The 14,188-nt window shown below is 38.2% G+C and overlaps 1 protein-coding gene across 2 annotated transcripts in view; it reads left to right on the top strand.

Annotated features, from left to right (window-relative positions):
- Nucleotides 1-14,188, top strand: part of nkain2 (sodium/potassium transporting ATPase interacting 2) — a 106,522-nt gene that overhangs the window by 67,170 nt on the left and 25,164 nt on the right. For both annotated transcript variants that reach the window (XM_087812177.1, XM_087812178.1), the window contains exon 4: nucleotides 13,748-13,948. In XM_087812177.1, coding sequence (XP_087668303.1) covers nucleotides 13,748-13,948 — 201 coding nt within the window. The remainder of the gene's footprint in view (nucleotides 1-13,747; nucleotides 13,949-14,188) is intronic.

Raw genomic sequence — 14,188 nt, 5'->3', positions numbered from 1 at the left:
TTTTTACAGGACATTTAATACATTTCTCTGTTTACACACACACACACACACATACTAATGCACAAACATCCAGTGAAGAAAGAAAATAATTAAAATTTTTATCATACGTTTATTTTTATATAGCATATAGCTCAGATACTGAAGTTTACCATGTACATTTGGTATTTTTTGTGTTTGTTTTTTATTTAAAGTAGCATCTCTTGTAACCCAAATTTAACATTTGTTTTTCGCTTATTTAAACTCCACATTAAAGGAGTTTTACGCAGTTTTTAAAACAGTCTTTATTCCCCCCTTATTGTTGGCATAGTGCAATAATTAAAAAGAATATGATAACATGATGATAATAACAATAATGGAAAAATTGTATATGTTGTTTCTAGAAAGTAGAGGTGCTGTAATGTAACTCTTTTTTTTCTTTTCAAATCCTATATCCTATATTACTGCTTTTTTATGGGTTTATATTTCAAAAAAGCATGCATAAAAGAAAACCATTTGAATTTTTTGATATGCTATTAATATGCAAATATTCACAGCATTTGTTCATGTCGCCAAAATTCCGGCCACTAGGTGGCAGAAGTCATTACGACCTCTGCATCAAAGAAACAATGAAAACTGAGATCTCGGCGATGACTGAGGGCGAGAGGATACAGTCAACTATAGCAGCTTTTAAAGCTGACGTTTGGACATATACATAAATAGAAGCAGATAAAACTTCGTCAAGAGACATGCAGTCTGTACTAGAAAAATATACTTGTTCCTACAGTATTGCATTGGTATTTGTATCGTGCTGTTGCCCCTGTATCATGATAGATACCTAATGACAATATACAGACCTACCTGAAAGTGAACACAGTTATTTTTGTCTTTATTTAAAGTTCATTATTTTTAATATGCTATTTATTTTTTTATTTTTTTGTTATATCAGGGTCAAGGTGACCCGAAGGCCAGAAAGGAAATGTAGTCAGTGGGCTCTATTGCAGAGCTGTAGGTGTCCATAGGTCTGCCATTGTTATTGCTATTATCATCATTCATCCTTCTTACGTTTTTGGCACTTTTCACGCCCCGCACCGTTGAGGGCATACAAACAAAAAAATACATAATTTTCTCACAAAATATTTTAAAAAAAACTACGATAAATTTCCCATAAGGAATTGATGGGACAAGGTTAAAAATTCCCAAATCTCTCAAACATCTCCTGCTCTGGCATTCGTTCACATACAAACACCATTCAAACTTTAAAATGTAGATAAAAGTCCAAATTGTTAATGTGTAATTTGACTCTTATGTAGTTTTCATAGTTTTTACGTCATGGGGCAAATCGCATATCTCTCTCTTGCTATCACCGATGGGGAATTCCCTGGTTGTTTCATCATTGCTGTTGTTTCTGGGTCACGATGAACAACCTCGACCACTGCATATGTATTCATGGAAGCCAGGGACCACCTTGACCCAGAAGCAACGCTAAAGATAAAACAATTACATTTGTTTTCAGGCCTTCGGTTCACCTCGACCCTGAGATAACACAAGGGGAAAGTTGGTGTGATTAAGTATCAAGGTTAGATGTAAGGTCACTATTGTAAATGGTGTCAGAGTTGGGATTGTCTCATGACCCTTTTCTGATACATTTGAATAAGTTAACCCTCAAGTTAAAAAAATAAAACACAAGTGGGCCTCGGAAAAAGAAACTGAAGGGCTCAATACCCCTAGTGGTGGAGAACTGTAACATTGTACGTTGGATATACTAGTGACACACGTCGTTAATCGACATTTTTTTTTAATCTAACTAACCCCAAAACTAACAAGATCGTGAGGCTAGGCCTTCAAGTGTGCCTCTGAAGGTGCTTCTCTGAGGCCATTGATGTCAAAAAAGGTGGATTATATAAAAGAAGAATACATGATCTCACTCTCAAGGATCCCAAACGAACTAAAAGACAAAGATTTCAGACACACAGGGAGTTCATTTAGAATATTCAATAGTTCAAGATGTTTTTTTTAACTCCCAGAAATAATTTCAAAAGGCTTCCTCTTACCGAACTCTTTCTTACGAGCATTGACAGGAGACCTTTTTTTTAATATCCACCAGCCCTCGCTAAGACTCACCTCACCTGTTTTGTTTGATAAAACTTTCCTTCTCATGCGGCCCCCGAGAGTGCGCCCGCGGCAAGATAAGATGTACATCCCTCCCTGACAGAAATGTGAGTCTGAGTCTGGGATTCACGGCGAGTATCAGTCTGTCACAGGCCCATCCCAGCTGTCACTCTCCGGCTGCACTATCTAATACGGCAGCAATGTCACAAAATTAATCTTTAAACAAGATTTCTGATGTGGCATTCTTGACAGATTTAGAGGGAAACCTCTAGAGAGAGGGCCGTCAACAGTTTCCACCCAAAAAAAAAAAAAAAAGAAAATCTTCCCACTCTCTGTCTCGCACACACCAGAACTGTCACCAGTCCACCGTGTCACAGAAGTGGATCCAGCCACCTCGTGGGCGTGAGTCGACACACAAAAAACAGCCGCACACACACTCATCCGTCAGTCACTTAATGAGGAGGGAGTATGCAGTGTGTCTGCACGCGAGACTGTGAAGATGACGGTGTGTGAATGTGTTTATCCTCACAAATAGCCGAGACGCCTGTCAAGCTTATCAGTCAGAAGGAAAGAGGAGGGACGAACCTGGTGTCGACAACAACAACACTTTCTCCAAATCCGAGCAGACTCCAATCATTCTGGATCTGCCCACACATCTAATTTTCACACGGCGACTACACACCACGTCTGCTGACAGAGAGAGAGTGTCAGGAAGGGGAGTGACTGCAGTTACTACGGATTAGACATAAATCAAAGATGGAGCGAAGAGAATAAAAGACGAGCGAGGGAGCGTTTGTGAGTAACACGGGTTGCATTGTGGGTTATTTCTCCGCAGTCTTTGTGTGACTGTTCAATTTGTTTTGAAAGTAAAATATGTATGAAAAAAACTATTAATTATTAATATTGATCAGGGTGGGATCATTAAGTAAGTAAGTAATATTTATTTATATAGCGCTTTTCGAGACCAGGGTCACAAAGCGCTTTAACAATCAAAACAATACTCAAAACGGGATCATTAAAAACAAAATCGATGACCTACTTTATTTAAAACTTGAATTTCAATTTGCTTTTATTTTGAAAAGTTATAAAATATAATATATATATTATAATATAACTAAACATCTGAAGGGAGAAAATCTTTCAACTCAAAGTTGTATCATCTATAATTAATATGATATAATTACATGGAATTAAACTGTGGGAATGACAAACTAAGATCCTCCAAAAGTAAACCTAAGAAACTATAAGGTATAGGAATTTTCCTTTTTTTTTTGGCAGTTAAATGTTTACAAAATAAGAAAAATAAATCTACCACATAAAATGGGGCACAGTGCGAAATGGCTGCTTTTTTAAAATAAATTATAAAAATGTATTAAAAAAACAATACAACAGGAGGTCAAGTGTTATTAATTAGTTAATTTTGTAGATTTAAGTCTCTTAAAAAGATCTTGTACTCATCAGTATGTGTCTGTTTGTACAAAACTACCTTTTCATTGAAATATTTACATTAGAAACCGTGCTTAAAACCCGCCCACCTTAAACACTTGGGTTTTCTGAAGATGAAATCTTGTTTACCATAACCACACCCAATCTGCTGTGATTGGACAAGAATCAAGGTTTGTCACCGGGTGTAGTCAACCCCGCAAGTCACCACCTCCAAGGGACTCGTTATATAAACAAAGCGGGGCGTGTTTACAGCTGGCCAAAATATAACAGCAGGAGTGAAGCCATTATTACGTCATAATGGACACATTGTCATGATGAGAAATTTCTTGAAAACTTATTGTGACAGTTAGAAAAACAGGTGTCTAAAATGTTGGTTCTTTAAAGAATACAAATAGTATGAATCTGCTGGAAAAAACTAAGTCAACAGTTGCAGACAGGAAGAAAGGAAGACAGAGAAATGACAAAAAATAAACCCAACAGAAAGTCCAGCGCAAGAGACAGAAATCTGTGGAACAAGTGAACGTACCTTCAGGTAAACACTAAGAGGATTGGACGCCTGTCAAATAATGTGTCTGTCAATTATTGGCTTTAACTGCAGCTCGAGGAAAACCTTGAAACAAGGATTTAATCAGGAAGTACAAGACAAAAAGAGCATACAGGAAGTGGCCATGACACTTAAACCTATAATACTCCCAAAATTATAAACGTCTGATCTCGTACATGGCACACAAAAAATAGGGATTCGGCGACCTCCAAAATATACATCACATTTATTCATGACCTCAACAGGTGTTCGTTTTTCATGACATTTATAATCTTCTGTGAGTGACGGATGTGTGCAAAGACAAAAATGATCTCATCAATCACATGAGGATTCCATATTTTAGGGGAGGGTCGGTTGCTACTCTTCACTGTTTTTTTTCATGCTCTGGAATTGTCTTTTTTGTCTTCAACCTGTTCTTGCGTCACAAGGCCAAAAAGACCCACACAAACCACTGGCCTTCCATTCTGTGCAAAAAGTCGAGCCATGTTTGTTTTTTCATGGGGTTTTATATTTATTTATATACTATATATTTATATTGTATTCATCTTTTACTCCAAATCTATCAAGTTCCGCAAACACAGAGCATTGTTGTTGTTTTTGCATTGTTAGCTTAAACATTTTAAAAAATCTTTTTAGGGGGTTTTTCCACTCCCACTCCCCCCAAAGTGGTCAAGCTAACCTCTGCAAACAATCGTCAAATTATCATAATTTGCCGTGGTCTTCACCCAAGTCTCCTTGCAGAGTAGCATAAATAATAAAAAAGAAATGTTTGACCATCAAAATGGAAAAGTTATTGACCAATGCACAGAGAGTCATGACACAACAACACAATAGTCCATGAACACAATCAAAACTATAACTGATTTTGTGAAAATATGGTGGGGCTCCTCTCTTTGCCTTGGGAAAAAAAGAATATGCTTTCTGCCTCCTCTTAAAAAAACATACAAAAGCTTGCATTACTTCTCAGATTTATCAGCTTTTTAATTGCCTTCCGCAGACGTGGACGTGATGCTAACAATAGGGAATATGTGCTTCAAGAGTAAATATGGAGAGAAGGCAGAAACGGAGTCAATACGAATCGTGTTTACAAGTTGTTCCTCTGCTGAACAAAAACACAGTAGAATAACTATTGCGATCAATAGAACCGGCAAACACACCATTGAGGGGAAGGAGAAATAAAAAAGTGATTGTGTGAATGCTAATAGACGCTTAATTTCAGCACCCTCGGTAGTCATTCTGCGCTGCCAATTGAGACGATGAATGAGATGATCCCACACGTTTAATCATCGACGCTCCGGTTAAAACATCCACTCGCTTCACTGAGTTAATGCATCAGCTCTCAGTGCCTTTGATCAATGGCTGCGTTTGTCGAAATCAAGGCATGAAATTGTTCTTTTTTTTTTTCCTTTTCATTCAGACACATTCCTCTGCTGGGAGCATCCTAGCAGACATTCTTATCTGAGAGCCTGTGAGCGCCGATCATGCCGGGGATTCCATTTGATTGGTTATTGTTGCTGGATCGCCCCGTGTGCGATGACAAGAGATGGCTGATTGGACAAGGATAAGTGGCGATAGATAATGTTGGGATTGATTCTTCACCTCCTTCCTCTCGTATCTGCCTTTAAATCTTGACGTCTTTATATGGAAGTGGAATTTATTTCCCTACAAGTTTGTAAGAAACCATCATGATTAATGCTAGATATTGATAAATTAGTAACAGTTCAGTTCACACAGCCTGTGAAGAAGTGTCTGGTCTTGTCTTCAGTGGAAGTTGTCTGTCCAGGCGACTGTCTGTCCATCTGTCTATAACGCCATTCATCTGTCTAACCTTTCATCTGCCCGTCTATCTGTTTTTTCTTCAATCCAACTGGCCAGCTATCTCCTTGTCTGTCTTTCCATCTATCTGTCCGTCTATCCTTAGATCCATTTTTTTTCCATCCTTCTGTCACTTTTGCTGTCTGTCCTTTTATCCATCTGTCAGTCTATCCTTAAATTAATCTGTCTGTCTATCCATCCATCCATATGTCCGTCTCCCCTTCCATCCATCTGTCCAGTTTTCCATTCATCCATCAGTCTGTCTGTCCTTTCATCCATCTGTCTGTCTGTCTGTCCATCCGTCTGGCTGTCTATCATTTCATCCATCTCTCCGTCTGTCCTTCCATCCATTTGTCCATCTCTCATTCAAACCATCTGTCTGTCTGTCTGTCCTTTCATCCATCTGTCTGTTTGTCCTTTCATCCATCTGTCCATCTATCATTTCATCCATCTCTCTGTCTGTCCTTCCATCCGTCTGTTCTTCCATACATTTGTCCATCTCTCATTCAAACCATCTGTATGTCTGCCCTTCCATCCGTCTGTTCTTCCATCCATTTGTCCATCTCTCGTTCAATCCATCTGTCTGCATGTCCTTCCATCCATCCATTTCTCTGTTTATCTTTCCATCTATCTGCTGTATTTCTGTTTGTCTGCCTATCCTTCCGTCTATGTACCCATCCATATATCTATCGATTCATCCATCTGTCTAACCCTCTATTAACCCATCTATCTATCTATACATCCATCTATCTATCAATACAGCTATCCATCTATCAATCCATACATCTATCCATCCATTTTGATATATGCCTAAACATAGGGTTTATATGTTTAGGCATTTAAACCAACCCTAACCCTAACCCTAACCCTAATTCTAACCTTAACCCTAACTCTAACCCTAACCCTAACTCTAACCCTAACCTTAACCCTAACCCTAATTCTAACCTTAACCCTAACTCTAACCCTAACCCTAACTCTAACCCTAATCCTAACCTCATCAAATCTGGCCCCAATAGAGAAACGGACAAGATTCATTCCATATAATACAGTCATCTAACTCCAGGTACAGTCTGACTTTCGCATGCTAGGCATGTTGGAATTTTTTGTTTGTTTGGTGACCTGGAATATTTTTCATAGAGCGCCACATTGATTTCCTAAATCATTTAAAATAACCAGGTTCTCTTCTCATATGGATCAATAAAACGTAGTAGAAGAAGCAAGAAGTTACTGAGGAGGAAGACGATGCTATTCACTTCAGCAGCTTAAGAAGAACCAGTTTTTTCTGTACCGAACGTGTAGTGAGGCTTGCATGGCTTAAATCTCTGAGACGAGCGTAAGCTACTGGCAGGATCAAACAGTTAGCCCAATGCTTCATTTGTAAACCGTTGTGAGACACTTTACTATGTAGCATGCTAATAGCAGCAACAACCGCGGTGGAACCTTATCTCAGGCAAGCAGAAAAAAATATTGTAAATGTCTTGAATTTAAGTTGTAAATGATCTAGTACAGCTCGTACAAACCATGTATTTTCTTTAAAAGACAGGATATTATCTGAAAAACAAGTACGAAGGTATTCATCATATCAACTGTAGTCGGCATTTATTGCAAAAATTAGTTTCAATAGTTGAATTATCGTCTCGCAAATCCCAAGTGGGGGTGCGGGGAGGGAGATTACCCCATTATAGGCCCTGTTTAGGCATTTAATGCTAATAAGAGCAATATGGCTGAGGTCAGGGTCGGGATCCGCACCACGTCTCCTGGAGGTCGACACACACCTGCCACACAAACAGACGCACAATTCCCCATTACCCTCCGAGCAATCTACGTGTAGAGAAGTGCTTTAGGCATCCCGGGGTTAAGGTCTCAAGCAGCCCTCGGGGGAAATCACGGCGTAACAATGTAAGGAGATGCAGCGTGACTGATGATGGCGGTGAGGGAGAGAAAACGTGCGGCGAGTGACGCAGATGTGAAGACGGAGAAAGTAATATAAATTGGAGACGGAGGCACAGATAGTTCAATAGATTAAAGGAGTGACGTTAATGAAAACAAAGCTGATATGGTTGAGTCTCTTTTTCTTTCGGTGTTATTCGTCTACCTGAGGTCGCGCTGTCTTGTGAGTGACTGCGGCTTGAAAAGGGTTCTTACCCGTCTGTGTGCGGCCATTAATCTGCTAATCCTGCTCCGTGAATCGCATCAACTAAAAGCTTGTTCCAGTTTTTTCTTCCCCACCATTGCACCGGTCCCTTATTTTAGTTTCATCCGATTGATTTTTAAAAAGTTAAATCTATCGGATATCCTTCGAAATCGCAAGCATTCAAGAAAAAAGGCCATTAGGTGTTGTTGTGTGTTTTTTTTATGTTCCCTCCCGTGGGAGAGGAAGACAAAGCAAAGCGGGAAATTGGTGGTAAATTGAGGGAGAGGAAAAGGATGGAGACGGGGAGAAGAGGTGGAGGGAGAAAAACAGATGTGGTTCAGTGAAGCGGCAACATGCCGCAGCCGGAGACAAAGACCTGACAGTAGGAGTGCATGATCCTGAGCCAGAACGCTGGAGATATGTGTGTGTGTGTGTGTCAGGGTTTTTTTTTTTTTGTGGGGGGGTAGGTGTGCAAAGTCACGCACAACACACCGGCCGGTAATGAAGCGAGATATTGCACGGTCAGCAGTTATGTAATGTCGCTGATGATCTTAACACGACTGCCTCTTTGACATGAATCCAAATCAACTCAATGCATCTCGACCGCTCGTCATTGATTTTTATATTTTGCTGATTACGCATATTTCGTTCCAGACATGGTTAATAGTTGGGAGAGAGTCCTCCCACATGACTAAGCAAGAATAGGTTGTTCAAAAAAAACAGATATAACTTTCTGATGCATGGAACGATGAATCACTTCTTTAGATGTTTGCTTTGAATTAAAAACGAGGACAATTATGAACATTGTTTCATTCTAGATAACTGCCACCTAAGTACTTTTTAGTTTTTTTATTTTATTTTTTCCATAAAAAAAATGTATCATCAATAATAATCAAGTAAGCACAGCATAGACAGTGATATATTAATCTGTAAGAAGGATTCATCACTGACTGTATGGCTTTTAACATACGCTTTTCAAAACTAATGTATTTTATATACAAAAAATAAATAAACAGGATGTTAAACAGAAATATGTCGAGATGTATTGATACTGATGTTAAGGATATGATAGTTTTGAAAAAAAACAATTAAAAAAAAAGGTAAGACCTGGCTTAGCCCCCTTGTGTTATTTTAGGGTCTAGGTGACCCAGAGGCCTGAAAACAAATGTGTTTGTGGTATCCCTTCACATCCACATTGTGTTGACGTTCTCCTTGACCCAAAGAAAAACACAAGGGATACCACAAACACATTTGTTTTCAGGCCTCAGATAACACAACAGTTAATAAAACATGGCATGAGTTTGAAATAAAATGTTGTTTGGCTAATTTCACATAAATAAACCCTTCAAACAATGATCCACGAATAGTGCCATTAACCCAAACTCAATTAAATGTCTTAATGAGACTATTTCACGCGGTATTCCATGAACATACATGTGAACAGACAACATTTATCATTCCTAATTGCCAATACGGCGTCCCATTTGTCAGCTGATTAACATCTCCAGACTATTAAGGAGCTAAATAACTTGAGTCGTTTAAATCTTCGCAGCCAGATTTGCTAATATAAAAATCAATGCATCATTGTCACAACACAGATGTGTCCGTTTTGTATTCTGCTGAAGATAAAACTCCAAATTGTGATTCAAATTGGTGGAAACAACACATGGAGATAAGAATTTATGTATTGTTTTTTTTATTTGTTTTGTTTATTTTAGCTTTCCCCCAGTTGTTGAGCTACAGAGCGATCACTTGAATAATTCATTTGACCACTCTGCTGTCATTGGTCGAGCATCAATGTATGTAGCTGCGTGTCATAAATCCCAGGAGTGTTCACCTCCAAGAGCCTTGTTTATAAAGAAAGAAGCAGGACGTGTCCATGTATTTATGGCAAACACATCGGGACAAAAACAAAACGTAGAACACGACCATTTGTGCATGTGTGTTGCATTCAAAATACACACCTTTATCTATATAACAAATAAATTATATAACTGATGACATAGTGTTGATTTTATGAAAGATAAAGAGGTAAATTATTCATTGTGTCTATACTATTGAGTGGTTAAATCAAGATAACTATTGAGACGTCCCAGGGAGAGTTTTTGTTGGCCAACATGTCCCTTTCAGCTTATAGGAAAAGGTGACGTGATCTCCGCAGTTGTTTGTTTGTGTCAATGATTGTAATAAAGAAGTTTGTCGTGCAAAATGATGGTTCTTTATGGAAGCTCCCAGTTTATCACAGAGTAAATAATTGTGTCTTGTTTCAACTCATTGCAACGTCATCGAAGACAAACCATCCTGATGTTTAGAGTAAATGTTCACTGACTCCATTGTTAATTTTTCTCTTCATCTTTTATATAATCAATACTTTGATACTCAAAGAGACAATACATTCTCGGCTGTATAAATGCAATTGTGTTTTTGAATGAAACACACATGCATTCAAATCACTGCTGCAGGGGGACGTTATAATGAGCTCCCCTCTCGTAACCTCTTGTTCGCTGAGATTTAATAATAATAACTACAAGGCATGATCATGATGAGAGACTTCCTGCATCGTATTTGTTTTTCGCATTCTGAACGGTTTTAAAATAAATGAAAAGTTGACAAATGGGTGCCAAATTCCCAGGAAAACCATAGAAAACTACAAAACAATAAGGAAAAATATGGGTTGCAACAGTTAAAACAGGGTTGCAGTTTCAGGTAAAGAGAAGGTTTCATTCAATTAGTTGAATCGACAAGTTTTCAGTTCATTTTTCTTATTAAATAAAGCTGTAGTAACCAAAAAGCCCTTAAAATCGACCTGCATCGTAAGCTTACCTGAATAATGTAACCTTTCTAATGACCTACTTATATGGACAGATTTACTAAACCATCTGATCTTTGTGTTTTTGGGTCACTTGCCTGAAACCAAGGTTCACTAACTACAATAAATGTCAAACTATTTTCATCAACAGACCACAGAGCGAAGCTCGCTAGAGGAAGGCGACCCGATGCTACCCGAACAAAATGCTGTGGCTTTACGTGCTGTCAGCAGAATTCCATGTAAATTAATAATCGCACCGTTGCTCTCTGAAGTTCAACCGAAAGCCACAAGTGGTCAAAACACCTCTCTGTGCCAAGTGAGCAGCTTGCTTTTGCACATGTTTTATTATTTCCCAGGAGAGAATGAGATAATACCACATAATTAGTATTTCTGCATTCTTGGACCGGATGACATTTTCTCCAAATTCAGCTTTTCGCTGTTAATTAGTTGTGTGTTTGTTTGAGAGGCTCATTAGAAAAGCACTGATAGAGACAGCACTGGAATAATTACCACGTCCTAACCCCCCCTTCTGTCCCCATTAAATACGGGGTGAAAAAGAAATAAGAAATAGGGGATAATCAAGATGAAATGGAGATAAAAAGATGGATGGAGGGAAGGAAGAAGGAGGTATTCCGGGACAATAAGCAAGACAAGGGGGGAGCGCGATGATATGAAGGAAACGGGACAGAAACGTGGAAAGATTTCGCTCATTAAAAAGAGAAGCACAACAAGAGAGATGGCATTAATCAGGGCTCGGTGCTAATGAGGCATTTACTCATTACACAGGAATAGAAAGAGCGCGGAAAAAAAGGAAGAGTGGGAGGAAAGAAAAAGCACAATATAAATGAACTAGAAGGGCACTTAGAGAGCGTAGACCTCCACCGAGGCCAGTAACCCCTTCGTCTATTATGTGCTGATCCACTAGAGAGACCCTTATCTTCATCATCCTCACTCGAACTCGCTCGTGTCCCGGACGCGACGGTCGCAGAAGTTGTTGGTCCAATTCTGAGGCAGAGTTGAGCGTTGTTGGGTTATAACCACTTTTAAGTTTTAAGGTCTTTTCTTTGACTCTTCTTCTTATAATTCTTAGCTATCACACGAGGTACCAGAATCTTCTAGCAGTCCAAGTCCAAACAACATGTATATTTACCCAACTGGAAGTAGGATTTGGATATTATTTTTTTTTCATTATTCATTTATTTTAATTATCTCTAAAATTCCAGTTGTATTAATATTGCTTCTATCCATTGTCTCTGACCCTTAACTTATCTGAAACACTGGTATCTTTATAGGTCACCGTGACAACATGAACATTAACCAATGTTACATTTGAGCCAACCATCCCGCAGGCCACGTAAAATGACTTGGCGGGTCTGATTTGGCCCCCGGGCCATGAGACACATGACACATGTGACCATAACATAACAATAATACATTATGAAGTTTTTTTTCATACTTGCTCAAATTTTTATTAAAAGTAACGTGATAACGTAATATGAATTTTTGCATTTAATGGTTTGGTAATCAAGAAAATATTATCTTAGGTACACACATTTATTAAATGAGGATAGAATTAGATTATAATATTTAACAATTTTAATTATTTTAGCAAAAATAAAAACAGAACATTACATAGTTTCATAAAAACATCTTCATCCTCCTGTCATGTCTATATTGGGCTTAAAAAAAAAAACATAGATAAAGATAAAGCACACTACTTACAGTTATACAGAATCATAAAAAAACAAACATTTGTACTTGTTTAATACTTACATCTAAATTCGTAGGGGGCAATTTAAAAAAAACGATTTATTTAAGAATTATATTCTAGTCGTCTACTCTTGAACTGAGTCGATAAATGCAGGAAAATATTTTTGATTTCCTTTAATCTCTGCACCAGGTTTTTGTTCCAGTACATTCTGTACAAGAATTGGAGTCAAATCACTCGTCTGAAGAAAACAAAACATTTTCAAACTGTCAATAAAATGTTTTCAAAAATGTGCCGTACTCTAATTATAAAAGGTATTTTCACAATCTTGCAGTTACTGAAAGGGTTTTGGAGAAGTAAACAAATGCAACTTGGCTTCAACACAACTTTATATTTTGAACATAAAGTCCCATAAATTCTGCATTTAACATTTAAATATTCATAGAGAGTAATATCGAACATTTAACAGAGAATACTTGTCAATATTTGAAAGAAATCATTAAAAAGAGAGGTGGAATATTTGTTGCTACTTGACTCTGGGGTCAAACTGAAGCCCCCGGGCTTACTCAACACTGAAATATGGACTCACTTTTATATCACCTTGGCAACAAACTTTATTTAGGGATGTATTTTTTTGTAGTCCGATACATGGCCTTGTCGTTACATTTAAAATAGTCAAAGAGGTCTTCATGTTGGACGATCTCTGTGACCTCTGAGACTATTTTCATACATAAAGAGATGACAAATATTCAGAATGTGGTCTTGATCACAAATTGATTCTAAATATTGAATAATAAACTTCTTTTTTTTTCTTGTCTCTTATAATAAATTGACTCTCAAGTTCATTATTATTTATCGTGTGAGCTACTACCTTGGATTTTTGATGATCCCACATCGTATTTGTTTTCATCTCAAGTCTGGTGCACAACCATGTTTAATGCATAAACTTGCAAACACAACAACAGTCAACGTAAAAACATAGTTCAATACCTCAGCCTGTTGTTTCCCTCTGAACTCATGCCTGCATACATAGATTAAATAAAAACAAATGTTCTTTTCTTTCCGTCTCCCCCTGAAAATATCGTAAATCCATTTGCTTTAAAAAAACAAAAATGAAACTGCTTTCATTCCAGCCACAACCTTCATTGCCCTTTTTGATCCCACGTTGATATATGATCTCAATCTTCTCATGTCTTCCTTCAGGACTCTGACCTCGTCCTGACCTTCAACGTGTCCATGCATCGCTCCTGGTGGATGGAGAACGGCCCCGGGTGCAGGGTGACACCCATCACGCCTCCCCCGTCCTGGGCACCTGAGGACCACCGATATATATCAATATCTGGCTGCCTGATGGATTTCCAGTTCATCGAGGTGGCGCACTCCTCGCTGCAGATACTTCTGGCTGTAAGTGCTGGTTCTCGCCGCGCTCACACATCCTGTGTATCATTTACAAGGCCGTAAAGTTTACGGCATCTTAAATGAATTTAAACTACTGTCGCTACGAGTTTGGGGAATTGAGGCTCATTGTGTGCTCTCTTTGAATTTAGGAGAAAAAAAAAATCTCATCTCTATTAAAGTTCATTTCTTTTTATTACTTTAGCAATAACTCCCATGCGTTTTTAATGCTTTGCTTTTTATCGCTTT

This window comes from Callionymus lyra, chromosome 17, assembly GCF_982586985.1.
Source record: "Callionymus lyra chromosome 17, fCalLyr1.hap1.1, whole genome shotgun sequence".
Lineage (NCBI taxonomy): Eukaryota > Metazoa > Chordata > Actinopteri > Syngnathiformes > Callionymidae > Callionymus > Callionymus lyra.
The sequence above is the reverse complement of the archived record's forward strand: the minus strand, read 5'-3'. Positions and strand labels throughout refer to the sequence as shown.